This window comes from Syzygium oleosum, unplaced genomic scaffold (genome assembly GCF_021117445.2).
Source record: "Syzygium oleosum isolate NSW1041296 unplaced genomic scaffold, Sole_v2.1 Sole_v2.08, whole genome shotgun sequence".
NCBI classification, from domain to species: Eukaryota; Viridiplantae; Streptophyta; class Magnoliopsida; order Myrtales; family Myrtaceae; genus Syzygium; species Syzygium oleosum.
In genome coordinates this window covers 2,488,494-2,505,804 of record NW_026607492.1, presented here as the reverse complement: position 1 = coordinate 2,505,804, position 17,311 = coordinate 2,488,494, and the positions used below count along the sequence as shown (strand labels likewise).

Below are 17,311 nucleotides of genomic sequence, written 5' to 3'. Positions count from 1 at the left end.
ACAATTTATCTCTAAACATTTAGTGAACAATGAAAATATTTTACGCTCATTCATTTTTGTAAGCGATATAAGCAATAATTTTTAAAGAAAATATTTTTCAAATCATTCATTTCGCGAAACAAACGTACTCTCAATCTTATATTTTCAGGATAAACATACCATCGTCGGGATGTCCCAATCTGTCAGGTAAAATATCAATTCTAAAGTTTTAGGTGGCTTAATTTGTCAGCGTATAGTTTTATTTATTTATTTATTTATTTATTACTTTATCAAGATGGAAGCATCTTTAATGGCGATTGCAAGTACAGAACATAGAATTTGAGAATTTGCAGAGTTGAAGGAAGAGTGTCAGATTCCAAGAATTAATGTGCAAAGTCAGAGGAAGCTCATGTCTGTCCCATTTTTCTTTCTGTTGAAACCAAAGGATGATGAAAACCCCAGATGAAGAGACAAGCGTGGAGCTTATTAATGTTTGACAATAGGCCTTTTGTTCTTTATTTCCTTTTGACTTTTGGATAGCTCCTAATGTTAAGGTTCTAACCGGCTTGGCAAAGGACCATGTTGCGCTCTCACTCCGTTTTTTGTGTTGTGTAAGTCAACATCAATAGAGTATATTAGTAACACGCAACTTTCCGTCCGAATCACCGCCTTACTCCATTCAGTCGTTCTTGCCGAATGAATTTGGAAGACACTTTCTACATGCAACAAGAGATTGTCATCGATCATCTAGGGTTAGCCTTAGTAAAATTCAATCATTCGCTAGTATTAAATACTACTTATGCATCTTAATCGCAATAAATAAAGATCACTTGGGTATCTCTCTGTTTTTTGGTTTCAGCAGTACGCTGATATTAATCGACTTTCAATCTCACAGAAATTGACCATTCATATTGAAAAAGTCCAGAACTCACAAGAAGTTGTGGTTTGGTGGCCCGATTCTTTTATGCCGTGTTGAAAACGTATACGTTACCGAATAAAAAAAAGAAAGAAAAGAAAGATGATTAGTACCTCAAATCATGACTGGTATGAACTTTGTCATAGGATTGACATTGACCACATGTACCATTCTAAAATTCGAGGGAGAATTGTCTAAAAAGTCATAAAGCTATTGTACTTGTTGTTAATTCAGTCCTAAACTTTTTAAGTTTGCCAATTCAGTTCTAAACTTTTTTACTTCTTGTCAATTGAGTCCATCCGGTCAATTTTAGTCGACCGGTGCTGACGTGGCCACCGGCCAACGCTAACGTGGTAATTTTTTACTAGTTTTTTTAATTCTTTTAATACTTTTTTTCTTTTCTTTCTTTTCTTTCTTTTTTTTTTGCCCTTCTTCCCTCTGGCCAGTCCGGCGACCAACAACCGACGATTGGCCAGAGGCGCGGGCCGGCAAGGTCTATCTCGCCAGCCCGTGCCTCTGGCCGGTCACCGATCGCCGGACCGGCCAGAGGGAAGAAGGGTAGAAAAAAAAAGAAAAAAATATTAAAAAATTTGAATAAAACATTAAAAATTTGCCACGTCGGCGTTGGCCGAACAGCCGGATGGACTCAATTGCAAGAAGTGAAAATGTTTAGGACTGAATTGGCAAATTTAAAGGGTTTAGAATTGAATTGACAAAAGTGCAATAGGTTTAAAACTTTTTAGACAATTTTTCCAAAATTCGAATACAGACACAGTTTGCGTTCAATGATCTCTTCTGTGTGTTCAGTCTTCCCCACGTTCTGCCAAACTGCAAGTTGAACTCAACACCCAATACACATGCAAGGCAAAAACCTGTTCAAGAAGACAGCTCAGATGAAGTGGGCAATCCTTTCGTTGCTTTCTGATGAATTTCGAGACCCTACCCAAACACAAGATGGCGATATGCGAGACAAACGTCATCGTTCCCAATCACAAACTTTCGCCCAGTGTTTCAGCTGTCATATATTATTACATTATGCATCGAATAATATCATATATTAACATAAAATAGTCATCTGGTGTGGATCTGACACATGAACCCATGCAAATGCCACCCATGTAGACCTTTCCCCTTATTTACGTAGACATCATAATTGCCTCCACCAAGCTATGCCTCTCGCATTTATTAAGTTATGCATATTTAGATGTGGACACTCTATATATAACTTTAGTGTCACTCTTTAAAGAAACAGCATATTCACAATAATTTGTCTAAAAGAGATGTTAAAGTAAACCACGGATCTATAGATTCGCTTTATATCCATCTTTTCAGTCTTAATATTCAAAGATGTGCGACATGAAATGATTCTCTCTAATTATTACAATACGGCGCGGGTAGTGCATGCATAACCTAGTACATAGATAGTTTAGCCAAAAAAAAAAAAAACCTAGTACATAGATAGATATATTGAATTTCTTAAAGTGCATTATCTTCAAAAATGATTTTTAGCAAATCATAGGACATATCATATTAAAAATATGTGTTTGGGCTGAAAATTCGATTTAAAAGTTTGTATGAGATGTAAGCAAATCGGTGGTTCCCAATACTATACTGAATTATATCTTCTGGTGTCACACATGAAACCCTAATGTTTAATGTAATTTGCTCAATTTCTGGAATCTGTTATGGTCTTGGAACACGAGCCGCAGGCCACAGATAGAATACAGAATATGTAGAAGTTCGAAAATGGCCATTTCTCCAAGATTTGACCTTCTAAATACTAATTTGCTCAAGAGAACATGGTTTGTGTTTGTTTATGCCCCTCTTTTATTAATTTATCTGAGCTATTAACTCATGCCAACCTCAGGAGTTTCAGGCAATAAGCAGCTCCAAAAGATCCAATCGTGTACACTTACTTTAGATCCCGCAACATGTACATGCTCCATGGTTTCCGATCCATCTGATGATTAGAAAAATCATAATATAGTAACTGTAAAACGTAAATCAGATCGAAATGCATCCGATAAAGAAACTCTACATCGTGGCTGACATGTAATCCTTCAAAGTCGAAATCCCTCACGCATGTTGAGATAGGGAATCATCGACATGAAATTTAGGGTCGACCATGTCTTCGAAAAGACCATACAGTCGCTAATTCCGAAACATTCATCCCCGCACATGCAAACTAAGACTAAATGACGGCCATTGATGGGGACATACTAACGATCCCTTCACAAGCTAGCCAGTGTGAATTTGAACGACCCTTTAGATCCGCAATAAGAAAGCGGAGGCAGAAGGGTGTGCAATTGGAGGGATATGTGTCCCAGCAACCAAACATTGGCAACCAGGGAAGAAGATATGGGAAGGGCCACGGAAAGATCTCTGCATCGCTTGTCCTAATCTTCCTCTTTGTCTCGTGGTTGTTATTTAATGTAGCAGCATCACATGTATGAGAAAACTGTCCTAGAATTATGATCCCCCCATGTGATCAGCTACACTCAGCTCACGAAACCTGTGTACACTTTCACTTCACTGGCCAGCTGATAGTGATTGTCTGTGTGAGGATACTGACGGTATATATATATATCTTCCTTGCAGTACCCTTCAGATCAATTAAATTATCCAGGAATTTGATGGAGTTTGAAGGATCATGTTGTTATCATTATGTACTTTTGTCTATCTGTTCCTTTAGCAATCGAAGGAAAATATATACAATTGATGTATATGGTGATTTGAAAATACGCTTAGTTTGTTACGCAAAAAACATTTGCCTCATTTTTCGACGTTTGGAGTTAATAAAAAATATTTTCTTAATCAACGAAAAATCTATGCTTACATTTAGGAAAATAATTTCCTCCTTAAAAATTCGAAATCCATTTTTCAAAATATGACTAGATATTAGCACTCGAACAGAAAAATTTATGCTTTGGCACGGGAACCCTAAAGGTCATTCCCGAATCCCTAGCATCCAGGACCAGGTCTTCGGCGCCTGAGCCTGGGTCCATCGAGGCCTACATCATGCCAGGGACCCCGGTGCCCGTACCCTGGTCCTTGCGCCCCAGACCAGGTCTCGAGCACCCGCGCTCAGATCCATCGAGGTCGAGCCCGGGATCCTGATGCCCCCGACACTTAAGCCTGGGTCCCTTGTGCCAAGGCCCGAATCCATCCAGGTTGGCTCGTGCCCAATGCCTTGAGACCCAAGCTTAGGTCCACAAAGGTCGAGTGCGGGACCCTAGTACCCGAGCTCGGGTCCCCGGCGCTCTAGCTCGGGTCCCCGATGCTCGAGCTCAGGTCCTCAGTGCCTATGCCCAGATCCCACGCGCTCGGGCCCAAATCCACCGAGGCCGAAGCCTGGGTCCATTGAGGCCGAGCCCGAAACCTTGATGCCCATGCTAGGTTCCCCGGCACTGAAGCTAGGTCCATCGAGGCCGAGCCAGGGTCCATAGAGGTCAGACCCGAGTCCATCAAGGTTGGGCCTGGGACCCTAGTCCTTGTGCTCTGATCCCCTGCGCGAAAGGCTAGGTCCATTGAGGCCGAGGCTCAGGACCCCGGCACCGGGATCGGGTCCATCGAGGGAAAGGTCCAGGACCTCGATGCCCACGCTCGAGTCCCCTGCACCTGCACTCGGTTCCATCGAGGCCAGACTCGGGACCTCGGTACTTGTGCTCAGTCTCTAGCGCCCGAGCTCGATACCTTAGTGCCTGTGCTCATATTTCCCATGCTCGAGCCTCGATGGACCTTGCACGGGTACTGGGGTCCTAAGCTCGGCTTCGGTGGATCCGAGCTCGGGTGTGGGGGACACGAAAAGAGCATCGGGGTCTCAGACCCGGCCTCGATGGACCCGGGCACTAGCACCAGGGTCTAAGCCTTAGCCTCGATGGACCTAGGCTTAGGCACGGGAGATCTAAGCACAACACCAGGGTCTTGAGCCTGGGCGCTGGGGATCCCAACATGGGCACAGAGGTCCCAAGCCCAAATGCCAAGGACCTGGGCCTGGTCGTTGGGGACTTGGGCAAGGGCAAGGACACTAAGGTACCAACCCAGCCTCTATGGATCAGGGCTCGAGTGTTGAGGACCCAAGCCCGAGCGTCAAGGTCCCGCACTTAAACTTTATAGACCGACGCCCAGGTACAGGGAAGGACGGGCATCGAGGCCTTAGGTTTGACCTTTATAGACTTGAGCCAGGGCACCAAGAGGCCCTGCACGACCACCAGGTTCTCGGTTCCAGCTTTTGTGGACCAAGAACTGGTGTATGTTCTTTTGCTCAGGATCCAAGTGCCCATGCTCGGCTCGAGGTCCATCAAGGCTAGACCAAAAATCTTAGTGCTCGTGCTTGATTTCTGGTTGCCCATGCACAAATCACTAGTGCATGAATTATGTATATGTATTTAGGAGATTTTCCTTTCCAAACAACGGAAAATATTTTTTGGTTTTTTTTTTCAAATTTAACCAAACACCAAAAAATATTGCAATTTTCTTGAAAAATAATTTCCTAGAAAACATTTTCCAGAAAAATAACATTTTTCGTAAAATAAACGAAGTCTTAGAGAAAATTATTGTGAGAGTCCTGATCTTTTTGGTGTACAATTTGTGAATTGCAATCGAGTAAAAAACTTTTCGACCATTGCAATCAATTTTTGACATTTTTTTAAAAAAATTATAATCGAGCTCTTTCTTTTTTGTTAATGGTGTTGAAGTTGTCGCCCTTGGCACTTTGAAAATTGCCCACATGAAATTCTCAAATTGAATTTCCAATATATGATAAGGATTTGATTGCAATTTAGAAGAACAATTTATGATTTCATTGTAACGATTGAAAAATTCGAAGCTCTACCGTAATTTTCATTGTAGTTTTTTAGCATTTGATTGCACTCTCTATGTAAGGTCATGTCAATCAGGTAGAACTTCCGGTACAATTTCCTGTGTTAATCCAACTCGATTCTGATGCTAAATCAAAGCTGGTTTATGGCGATTGCAACATCCTCCATAAGAATCAGAGCAGCAAAGTGCTCGTGCTAAGAATTTGATTGCATCAGACATCGAGGGGGAGGAATTAATCCGATCTAGTAGGGAATGATGAATCTGGTTTTAGTAAAAATGGGTCGTCAAAATACGGACAGTGTTCATGTTTGTAGGAGTGAGCATGATTCCAGAGTAAAATCGAGAACTTGACCGATAGAAAACGGCCTGGTTCCATATTCTAAGGTATGTATGGTAGGTTTTCCAAGTTCCAAAAATTAATGAACCAGTTCCGACAGATAGGTTCTAGTGGAACCCGGAACACGTATGTGTTTTTCTGGTTATATGTTTTCACACAATCCTATGGTATTCCATGGCGTCCGATGATAATTGTGTAATTTAGAACCACTTATCCGAACTTCCATTTACGACAATATCCATGACTGAAACTTTTACTTTGTTAATGTTTCATATTTTTCCTGCGTCTAAATATTAGTTATAGTTAGTGGATCGTAGTAGTAAGTGGTAATAATTAGAGGTGATGATTTATTACAATCATTCAATTAAGAATACAGATGCAACATGGATAGATTCGAAACCGATCATGGAACCTATGACAGGATACGTTCCATGTTCCAAAGTATGCATAGTAGGTTATAGGTTCCAAAAATTTGTGAGCCGATTTTAACGGGTAAGTATCAGACTCCAATCGAAACCTAGATCAATTTTGGAACCGCTCACCCCTATGCGATAGTATCAAATTCATGTGGTACCGATGACTTCTATCGAGTGGGATTCACATCTGCGACAGTAATTTGTCATGTCAAGAACTGTCACCTCTGGATCTACACCGGGTTGGGCAACAACCCATGAGAAAAAAACACAGAGCAAACAAACCAAAGTTATCATCAGTAAACCCTATCAGCTCCGGACAACTCTCTCTCTCTCTCTCTCTCTCTCTCTCTCTCTCTCTCTCTCTCTCTCTCTCAGAAAAGCCAGTGTGAGGGAGAAAGAGAGAGAGAAAGAACAAGAACCAACCCGAAAACGCAGGACCCATCTCACATCAATGCGACAGCAACGTACTCAACGCACAGTGCCGATTCATGCAGACACATGGGTGGGGAGGAGGGGGGGAGTGGCACAAATGCGCATTACTCGCGTGTCCATTTCTTGCCGACACATTGTGAAATGAGGCTAACGTTCCCCGTCGTCTACTCGCCAAAGTACCCAACAGACAGCGGCGATGCGACTGCTCCCTACCCGCAGGACACCACCCCCCCGCCACTGTGCTATCTGGTCCATCGTCCCTTTCGACAGTTGAAAGATCGACGGAAGCACCGGAGCTTCGAGCTTCGGTTGACTTGACGAAAATGGCGGAGAGAAGGTCAAAAGAAGAAGCCCACGAGGGCATGAGTGGATCACGACCGCGAGCCCGTTTAAGAATCGGGTCCTGAACTGGGCTGGATCATCCTCGCGACAGCACCTGTAGCGATCAAGACGGCTTCAGCTCAAGCAATGCCTATTGGCCTTGCATCTACTGCGGAAAAGAGAGAGAGAACATTCTGTTGGCCCAATAATGAAAATGCCATTGGGATCTTACCCATCCGCCTAATCCGGGCTAATGCTTGCAACAAGAAACCCGAGGTCGCAGGCTCGATCCTCGCTCGTCGCAGCCGATCGGAGTCGGTTCCTGAGGAAGCCGATTTTCGAGAAGAATGCTGTAACCTCCTCGTGGGATGAGCTGTACCTTTAATCGAATCGAGAAGATGAACTAAATCTAACTGGAAATGGTATGATTATATTGTAAAAGTTTCATGTCGATATCGAGACGATAACTATTGATCTCTGTCTCTTTCTTGTGCCATATTTTTCAGGAATTTTCTTGGACAAGTTCATTAGAAGACATTTCACCAGGTGACCCCCTTGAATAACTTGTATCGAAATATAAACTCCATTGTGAATATTAACAATAATAATTATTATTTTGGACAAGTTAATTAGAATTTAAAAGACATTTCTACCCCCTCTTTGGCTTGATAGACAGCTTTTATATTCAATTGACCAAAATAACTCTTTATGTTAGCAAACAAGATCAATCACCCATTCACCCTACTTCTATCTTTGCCATGCTATTCTTCACCTTCTATTTCTATTGCTAATGACTAAAATATATATCTTCGGCTTTGAAAAATGATTAATCATTAGTTAAGCATAGCTTTTCTCTCTCATTTTTAATTTCCCACTATCAGCACTCCTTCCGTCTTATTTCTAAATTATGACTGATTAAATTTTGTAATATTTTTAAGTTTGCAATTTTGGTTTTTTTTTTTCAAAAAGTTTGCAATTTTGGTTGAGAAGACACTATTTTGGTCAGACTGTTAATTCTTTGATGTAAATTTTTTGTTTATTTTCATAGCAAATGAGACGGCACGACCCCCGACATCAAATGGGGCAAATTTTCTCCTTAAAGAATGCCCTGCAAATAGGGGTGAGCGATTTTAGAGTCGGACCAAGTTCCACCTAAAACTTGGAATTCACCCTTCATGCCCTGGAATCTACCCATTAATCGGTTCTAGGGTCTACCCAGGAATTGGCCAAATTTTTTTTTGTTTCATTTTTTTCTTCCTTTTTTGTTTCATTCTTAGTTAAGCAAAATGAAAGTGAAGGCAACAATAAAAATCCCCACTTGTCAATAACAACAATCCATAAAAAATGAACGTGAAAAATAAAGACAAAAGGCTAAAAACATGTAACATAAAAATGAAACAAACCAGTACAACCAAGAAAAGAGCTCTTTGGCTGCATGCTCACAGTGATTGGACGAGTGCTACAACTCATGGTGCGATAGTCATCCTACCGAGTGAAGGGTTGAGCTTCCCTTTCCTTGAGCCAGATGATGAAGACATCGTCGTGCTCGGTATGTACTTCATAAATTTATATCTGTTAAAAAATATACTAACTATAGTCTCCATATTATTCTCTAACAACCTAACTTTTTTCGAACAATTTGTACCCTACACACCAACTTCAAAAGCATTCCACTAGAGATTGGGATCTTCACTACAAATAGAAAAGGCAGTAGGTGAACAAAACCAGGAGAAACTAGACATAGAGAAAAAGAAAACAATATAAAATGTTGAGTTAGTGGGTACTAGTTTGTTATTAGGATTAATACCACAAAAAATTCCAAACTGGTACACCTGTCACAATTTTATCCCGAACTATTTTTTCGTCCATAAAAACCCTAAACTGGTATATCTGTCACAATTTTACCCCAAATAATTTTTTTTACCATCAAAAACCCTAAACTGGTACACTTGTGATAATTTTATCTCAAACTAATTTTTTGACCACTAAAAACCCCAAATTAGTACATTTGTGATAAATTTACCCTCCATAAGTATCCGTTAAATTGGATTAATATCACAAAAAATCACAAATTGGTAAATTTGTGATAAATATAGGGGTAAAACCCAAAATCGGTACACCTGTCAATTACCACGAGTCATTAAACTTGGCAATTTGACAGTAAAATTTAACAGAAATTAACGGAGGGTAAATTTGTCACAGGTATACCAGTTTGGAGTTTTTTGTGGTCAAAAAATTAGTTCAGGGTAAAATTGTCACAGGTGTACCAGTGTGAGGTTTTTGGTGGTCAAAAAAATAGTTCGAGATAAAATTATCACAGGTATACTAGTTTTGGATTTTTTGTGGTCAAAAAAATAATTTGGGGTAAATTTATCACATGTGTACCAGTTTGAGGTTTTTCATGGTATTAACCGTTGTTATTAATATGTGGCAGCACCATAAGACGAGAAGCGGGTGAGACTTGAGAGGCAGCGCCTGTTATTGTTAGCAAGAGTAAAAAGAGAATTTAAGGTTAACTCAGGTCCAGTTCGTCGGTTCCCGGTCCGATTCTTCGATTCTCAATTTAGTTCTTACCTAGGAACCAGAAACCAAATTGCACAGTACTGGTTCCACTTTTTTTGGAATCGGGAACCTAATCGTTAACCTCGGGAACTTTGAACCGAAATTCCCGATTTTACCCTAAATTCATGCTCATCCCTACCCACAGGCATCTGATGAGGCAACAGATGAAGCAAGACGAGGCACATAAAAGCAAAGTAAGATTTTATGGGCTAAAGTTACAAACTTAGAAATGTCGCAAAATCGGTCGTAATTTAGAAAGTAGACGGGAGAAGCGGTGGCGGCAATGGGAAACAAAACACGAGAGAGAAAAAGTATGCGTAATTAATGATTAATTGTTTTTCAAGCATGAATGGATGTTTTAGTCAGTTATCGATTAACATAGGAGGTGAAGAAAAGAGATGGGAGATAAAAAAAAAATTAAGGTGATTGGGGTGATCGATCTTGTTGCCTAGCACAAAATGTTCTTTTGATTAATTGATAATAAAGAGTGTGCCATTAAGCTAAAGAGGGGGAGGAAATAGACCCAATAATAATAAAAATAATAATAATAATCTTAAAGCTAGAAAGAGGACGTCCCTTCCGTTTCTACTAAAGGAATAACCAAGAAACTCTGATCACAATGAGTTTGTTTCGGTCCCGCACGTGGACGGTCCAGAACCGTCCGCGCCTCAAACCCCCACGATGGAAAATGACCCGCGAATTTAGCGGTTCGCGCGTATTCACATCGCAACGTCACTTCCCTTTTGCTTTCTCCGTGAGAATGTCGGTAAGTGACACCCTGCGCTTTATTTTTTCTTACAGTTGATTTCATAAAAAAATTTCAAATCGATACACTTATGATAATTTTATCTCAAATTAATTTTTTGATCACAAAAAATCACAAACTAATATACCTACGATAAATTAATCCTCTGTTAATTTTCGTTAAATTTTACCGAGTTAGATGACACGCGGCAGTTAACAGGTGTATAAGTTACATGTTTATCAATTCGTGATTTTTCGTGGTATTAATTCAATTAAGCGAGGGGTAAAGTTATCACGACCGTACTGCACCACCAGTTTAGGGTTTTTGTGAAAATTTGTTACGGGTGTACTCGGTTTGGAGTTTTTGTGTTTTAAAAATTAATTTAGGGTAAATTTATCACGGATGTATCAGTTTGTTCGTTATAACAATTGCCCTTTGAAACCCCAATAATCCGAGACTAATGCGATCAACCGTAATTGCTTGTTTTACGCGCATCGGGTAATTATTAGGGCGCTTAAAAAGACATATTATACATTCGATGGCTTGTGCGAAGATCTGCTTTTTCAATTTCGTTTCGAGAATGATTTCAAATAGTGATTCCACTACATTCTGAATTTCTCCGGAGATCTCGATTGATCTCGACATTGACTTGGCTTTTCCCCACACCCCCCAAAAGTCTCCTATCGCAGCTCCATCAACTCTTTTCTTTCCTTTCGCTGGTCATTAGTGGTGAAAGGCGCAATTGACTCGTTCAATACAATGGAATTGCGCTTCTAAATCTCCAAGCGGTCGTTTGGTGGGAAAGGAGAACTCGCACCGAGAAATTGCTCTCGTGATAAATGTTACGCGCTCCGATATCCGGTACATAAGGTCTCGTTTATTTATTAGAAACATCAAATCACCGAGAGAGCAATTTAAACATCGACATAAATTAATTGTACCAAAGAACAACAACAAGGTGTGCGGCACGCTCGGTCATGGAGTACACGTACATACCGACGCTAGAGATTACTCCCGAGAGACTTAGGGTGACTCCATCAATGCGCACCTCATCAGATTTTACCGACTCGGTCATCATGGCTGATTGCGAATTCGGTTCTTTCCGTCAATACAGATCCCGGAAACAGTGCAAAGTCCTTTTATTGGAAAGCAAAAGCATAGCGTACGTGAGGGGGGCAAGAGATGCCCATCATTGCTCCAAAGCGATCGCTCATTGGTGCATCAAACGAGACATATCATATCAAATGTGCGCAACAAGTGCAATCCCCCTTCCTTTTTTAACTTTGCACGAAGGGTTACTATATGGGTGTCTCTTCAAAAAAAAAAACTGTAATGGGCCCACCCCCAGAATTCAATTGAAAAAAACGAAAACAATAATAAAATAAATTAATAAAATTCAAGGTTAGGAAGATGGAGAAACGTATGATTTACAAAAAAGTTTTTTTTTTTTGTGTTTTTCAAAAGCAGGAGGAGGTGAACAGATCACGCCGTGAAACGAGGGGTGATGGTAAAGGAACCTCCTCCCCCAGATGGAGTCGAGCCAAGTCAAGCCAGGCCCAAGCAGATCTTCTCACCTTCTGTTTGACCAGTGCTCCCCCGCCGCGTGCTCATCATCCCACGGTCCGCGTTGCACACCTTTGCACACGAAGCGCACTTTTCCGGTTCCAACGCGCCTTTGACCCTCCCTCTCCTCTCTCTCTTCTCTTCTCTCTCTCTCTCTCTTGCAACGTTGTTCCTGAAATTTTAATACGTGCAATTTGGTTCCTAAACTTAGATATAATGTGCAATATCATTTCTAAACTTTTAATTCGTTTAATGTAATCCATAAACTATTAGACCTTGTGAAAATATTTAAAAGTTCGTGGATCATATTGAGTATCGAATTAAATTTTATGGACCACATTGAACAAATTAAAAGTTCAGAGACGGTATTGAGCATTGGACCAAAGTTTAGTGACAATCCGTGTCATTTTTTCTTGAATTTAAATCGCGATGCGTAATTTGTCGTCCTTGATCATTAAGCCTAGTCCCCCTTTTTATGTGTACCGGAGCTTGCATGCATCCGGCTTATCTAATAAAAGCACGTCACGAGAGACTATAAGTCTTTCTCGTTCGGGCCGCACGTTCGAAAATCGGTTTAGACACGCGGAGTTAAGAAATTGACTTGTGCGTGGTAGATAGTTCTACACGAAATAACCCCGTAAGTTTCCAGGATCTAATTGCATGGATATAAGTTAGCAATTTTACTCGGCCTCTATGACAAAAAAAAAACATTGGACTCGATAATTGATATTCAATTCTTACAATTGATTAAAAAAATATGAAATATGTAAGATCTCGATGGAGATCGAAATACGAACCCTGTCGGCATCGATTTCGATCTCTATACGTATTTTCTTTTTTATTTTCCGGTCAAGATATCCGAAAACTCGAGAAACAAGTTGGCATTACAATGAGAGACCATGGAAAATTATATGTAGCATTTGTACCCTTTTTTTTTGCCGTAGTATTTGTACCTTCTCTTTTTGTCTGATTCTATCCTATTTCTATTTCTATTTTGCAAGCCACCGTATGTACCATGTGCTGCACGCCGGTCTCGAAACCCTACTCCCTCACTCACGGTGCGTTCCCACCCCGAGCCTTCCCTGAGTCCCCACCTCCCCCTCCCCGCCGTGGCCATTGGGGCAACCCCCAGGCGGTTGTATTCGTACCCTTTTACTCGGTCGTGCTTCTATGCAGCGCTATACTAAATTCAAAGTCTCATGTCAAACTTGAGAACCCAAAAAGAAAAATACTAGTACGAGGAGCTATTGTTATGGCCCCCCCATTTAGTAGATTCCAATTACGTGATTTATTAGGCAAGTATAATTAGGCAGTGCACAGCTAATAAGACCCTTCCAAATTCAACTCTTTCCTTTTTTCTTTACCTGTTTCTTCACTTTTCCTGCAGATGAGTAAATTAGAACGTGTCAAACTCTCACTTGAAATCAAACATCTTCCCCCACATCTCTCTCTGTGCCTCTCTCTCTCTCTCTCTGTGTCTCTGCTCCTAGAAAGAATCATGAAACCTTCATGTCTTGTCCAAGACAGAGCCCACAAAAAGGACAACAGGTGCCACAATTATGGTGGCGCCTCTGCTGCCGCTGCCGCTGCCGCGACCGCCGCGCTGCCTCCCTTCCTCTTCTTCGCCCTCCTCCTCGCCACCCTCTTCACCCTCTTCATGGTCTTCTCCCCATCCCCTCTCATGATCAAGCGCGACCTCCACCAAAACACCTCCTCCTTCATCAGACCTCAACAGGGTAATGAGACCCAACCGGAAAAAAGATCATTTTTTTTTCCTTGTCTGCGACTGTTCTTGTTCATGATCATGCTGCGTTTCCGTTTGCGTTTCCAGATTGTGACTTGTACAGAGGACACTGGGTTCCGGATTTCAGAGGGTCATCTTCTTCTTCGTACACGAATTCGAGCTGCGCCACGATTCCCGACTCCAAGAACTGCTTCCGGCACGGGAGGAAGGACACGGACTTCCTGAATTGGAGATGGAAGCCCGACGGGTGCGAGCTCCCGAGGTTCGACCCTCGGGCGTTCCTGGGTATGGTGCGGGGGAAGACCCTCGCCTTTGTCGGGGACTCCGTTGCCAGGAACCACATGGAGTCGCTGCTCTGCCTCCTGTCTCAGGTCAGTCCAATCAAAGCACGCTGGTTCACATGTTTTTATTTTTCTGTGTGTCCTTTCCTTCGAAAAGTTTTCTGCTTTCGCGGGTGCGAAGCAAACGAGTGGAAATGCGTGCAACTCGCGCTTGCGTCCTGGTCTCGTGGCGACGCACGGTCAATTCAAGATCCGCCATCGCGGCGTCTGCGAAGAGCCGTCGAAGACGAAAAGTCTCCTTCGCCAATCGCTATTGCACCCAAAAGGGGTGCATGATGACCGGTGCGTGAACCCATTTTGATTCCATTGCTTCTCTGGTAATTAATGAATATCATTAGCAAAGATAAGGGAGATAAAGTGCGATGCTTAGGATCATCATCGACGACAAAAGCTGGCGTTTTCATCGCATTTGGAAGAAGAATCGGTATCATCCCGACCCATAAGTAAAACTTTAGTTGGAAACAAGCGATTTTAACTCCATCTCAATGATCTCATGTCTAAATTTGGTGACAAGATCCGTAATTAGGGAATGTTCTGACCGTGCATGTCGCTTTCCTTTGCTCAGCGTTTCATATGTTGCTATCGACTATGTGTATTAACTTCTCCCACCGAGGCGGGATGGAAAGTTCATGAAAATTTCGCTAAGCAAGATTAACAGGAGAGGAAAAAGTTGGGTGCCAAACGGGCGGTCCAAAATTTTTGCAAGTGATAGGGAGTTGTCACTGTCATCTTAGAGAAAGCATGACACTAATAAAGAATTTCTGCCCCCACGTACCAAAAATACGAAAATTTCCCCCCAACCCATCTTCAACCGAAATGCATGTGAGCTGTGTACCTAAAGAGTTTGATGAATTGATGGAGCGATGATTTAGGGGTTGGAGTGCATGACCCTAATGATACAATGTTGAATAGATCACTCATCGTCAAAGTTTGGATTATGCAAGTGATTTTTGATGAGAGGGACAAGGATTCTCGGGGCCATTACGACTTGTGCCTTTCGGGCCAGTGCGTACGAGGCTGAGTCCGACGAATTGAATGATTGTGTGATGCCAAATTAGCGGTGGCCCACCCTTTCTTCTGTACCTGAGCTGCACATGGCCAGTCAACGGCTGTTTGCTGCTGCTGGCAATTTCCTTGCTGGGTCGTCTTCTTCTTCGATCTGCCCTCAGGGCACCGATACAATGTGAAAGAGATTTTCGAGTGAAATAATCAGATGACCCTCGATTAGTAGGTATGATTATCTCTAAGGAATTAGGGTGATTAGTGTTAATGAGAAGCACCTAATCACTTGTTGACTTTTCTGTGTTGAAGATGTGGTGTGCGATGTGGTGTGTAATGTGCTTCCTGAACTTTCAATTTGTTCAATGTGGTCCCTCGACTTTCGGTTCTTGTCCATTTTAGTCCCCGAACTATATGGAAATGTTTGATGTTGTCCCTGAACGTGAATTAATGGAAGGACAATTTTGATCATTTTCATATAGTTCAAGAACTAAGTTAAGTCCAGAGATCACATTGAACAAATTAAAAGTTTAGGGATCATATTGGGACAAAGTTCAGAGGCCATTTGTGTCATTATCCCAATCTAAGAACACATCATCCTCTTTGACGGTAAAATCACAAATTGTGAAGCTTTTATCTGCTCGGATTGGAAACATCTTGTTTTGAGTACCTTCATTTCTTGCACATTCATTGGAACAGTTTCGAATGTTGCCATTTCTTTGACAAACGTTAGTTTGAAACATTGAGGGACTGGAGATTGTTCGAACTTCTTGCAGGCGGAAACCCCGGTCGACATCTTCAAGGACTCGGATGACCGGTTCCGGACGTGGTACTTCCGCGGGCACGACTTCACGCTGAAGATCCTGTGGTCCAAGTTCCTCGTGACGGGCAAGGAGGAAGTGATCAACGGCTCATCCACGGGAACTTTCTCCCTGTACCTCGACGAGGTGGACGGTGAATGGGCACACAAGATCTCCACCGCGGACATCGCCGTGGTCTCCGCGGCACACTGGTTCTTCCGGAAGATCTACCTCTACGAACAGAACCGCCTCGTGGGCTGCGTCTACTGCAACGAGCCGAACGTCACCTCCTACGGGCCCGAGCACGCGGTGCGCATGTCGTTCCGCACCGCGCTCAGCCACATCAACCGATGCGAGAAGAAGCACGGCCGCGGGGGGATCACCATGACGTTCCTGAGGACGTTCTCGCCAGCGCACTTCGAGAACGGGACGTGGGACACGGGCGGGGCGTGCACCTTGACGAGCCCCTACGGGGAGGGCGAGGTCGACCTGGGGGGCTACGAGTGGGGGTTCAGGAACGTGCAGATGGAGGAGGTGGAGAGGGCGAGAGGGATGGGGAGGAGGAGGAGGAGGAAGGGAGGGAAGAGGTTCGGGGCGCTGGACGTGACGAGGGCGATGCTGATGAGGCCGGACGGTCATCCCGGCGAGCACTGGGGGAACAAGTGGATGAAGGGCTACAATGACTGCGTGCACTGGTGCTTGCCTGGCCCCATCGATGTCTGGAATGACTTCCTGATGGCTGCTTTGAGGCAGGAACGTGGGACGGATTCTTGATTTGTACTTGAGGGGATATAGATAACTATAGGGCCAAATTAAAGAGGAACAGTACTTGTGCATCGTTTTTCTTTACATTGGTAATATATAGTTAGATGTGTACTCAATTCTTTGCATGGGCTTTTGTGGCCCAAGTGATTAGTAATAAGCTTGTATAGTTGAGGACTCAATATATATGTAATTTTTTTTGTTGTTGCTGTTGCTGCTATTGTTTATGGTCTTGTGAAGAGGAAGAGATGGTTGTGGGTTTTTGATTTGTTGGTGGATGAAGATAAAAACCGACGTAAGGGTTATTAGCGAGCGGCCCCGACGAGGAAATGTTTGATTTGATTTTCAAAATGTTGATTATGCACGTCGTGAGGGCTGTCATATTTGGCGAAACTGTAGTATTTTCTTGTTTGGTTGCATAAGAAATATCCTGGCGGCACTTTTCTGGCAATGTTGTCATTAGAATGCAAAGGTCTTATTCCGATAGCCGGTCTTCGTTTTCTTATGTGGTTGCTGAATGTGATTATAACGTATTATTAACTAAAATTTGGTGAAATCTTGTTTGATTCATAT

At 42.5% G+C, this 17,311-nt stretch overlaps 1 protein-coding gene across 1 annotated transcript; it reads left to right on the top strand.

Annotated features, from left to right (window-relative positions):
• The first annotated feature begins 13,450 nt into the window (after positions 1-13,450).
• Positions 13,451-16,945, top strand: LOC115688306 (xyloglucan O-acetyltransferase 4). Its single transcript, XM_030614103.2, has 3 exons — positions 13,451-13,828; positions 13,924-14,207; positions 15,953-16,945. The coding sequence occupies exons 1-3, from the start codon at positions 13,480-13,482 to the stop codon at positions 16,748-16,750; spliced, it is 1,431 nt and encodes a 476-aa protein (XP_030469963.1). The 5' UTR covers positions 13,451-13,479; the 3' UTR covers positions 16,751-16,945.
• Positions 16,946-17,311: the final 366 nt, after the last annotated feature.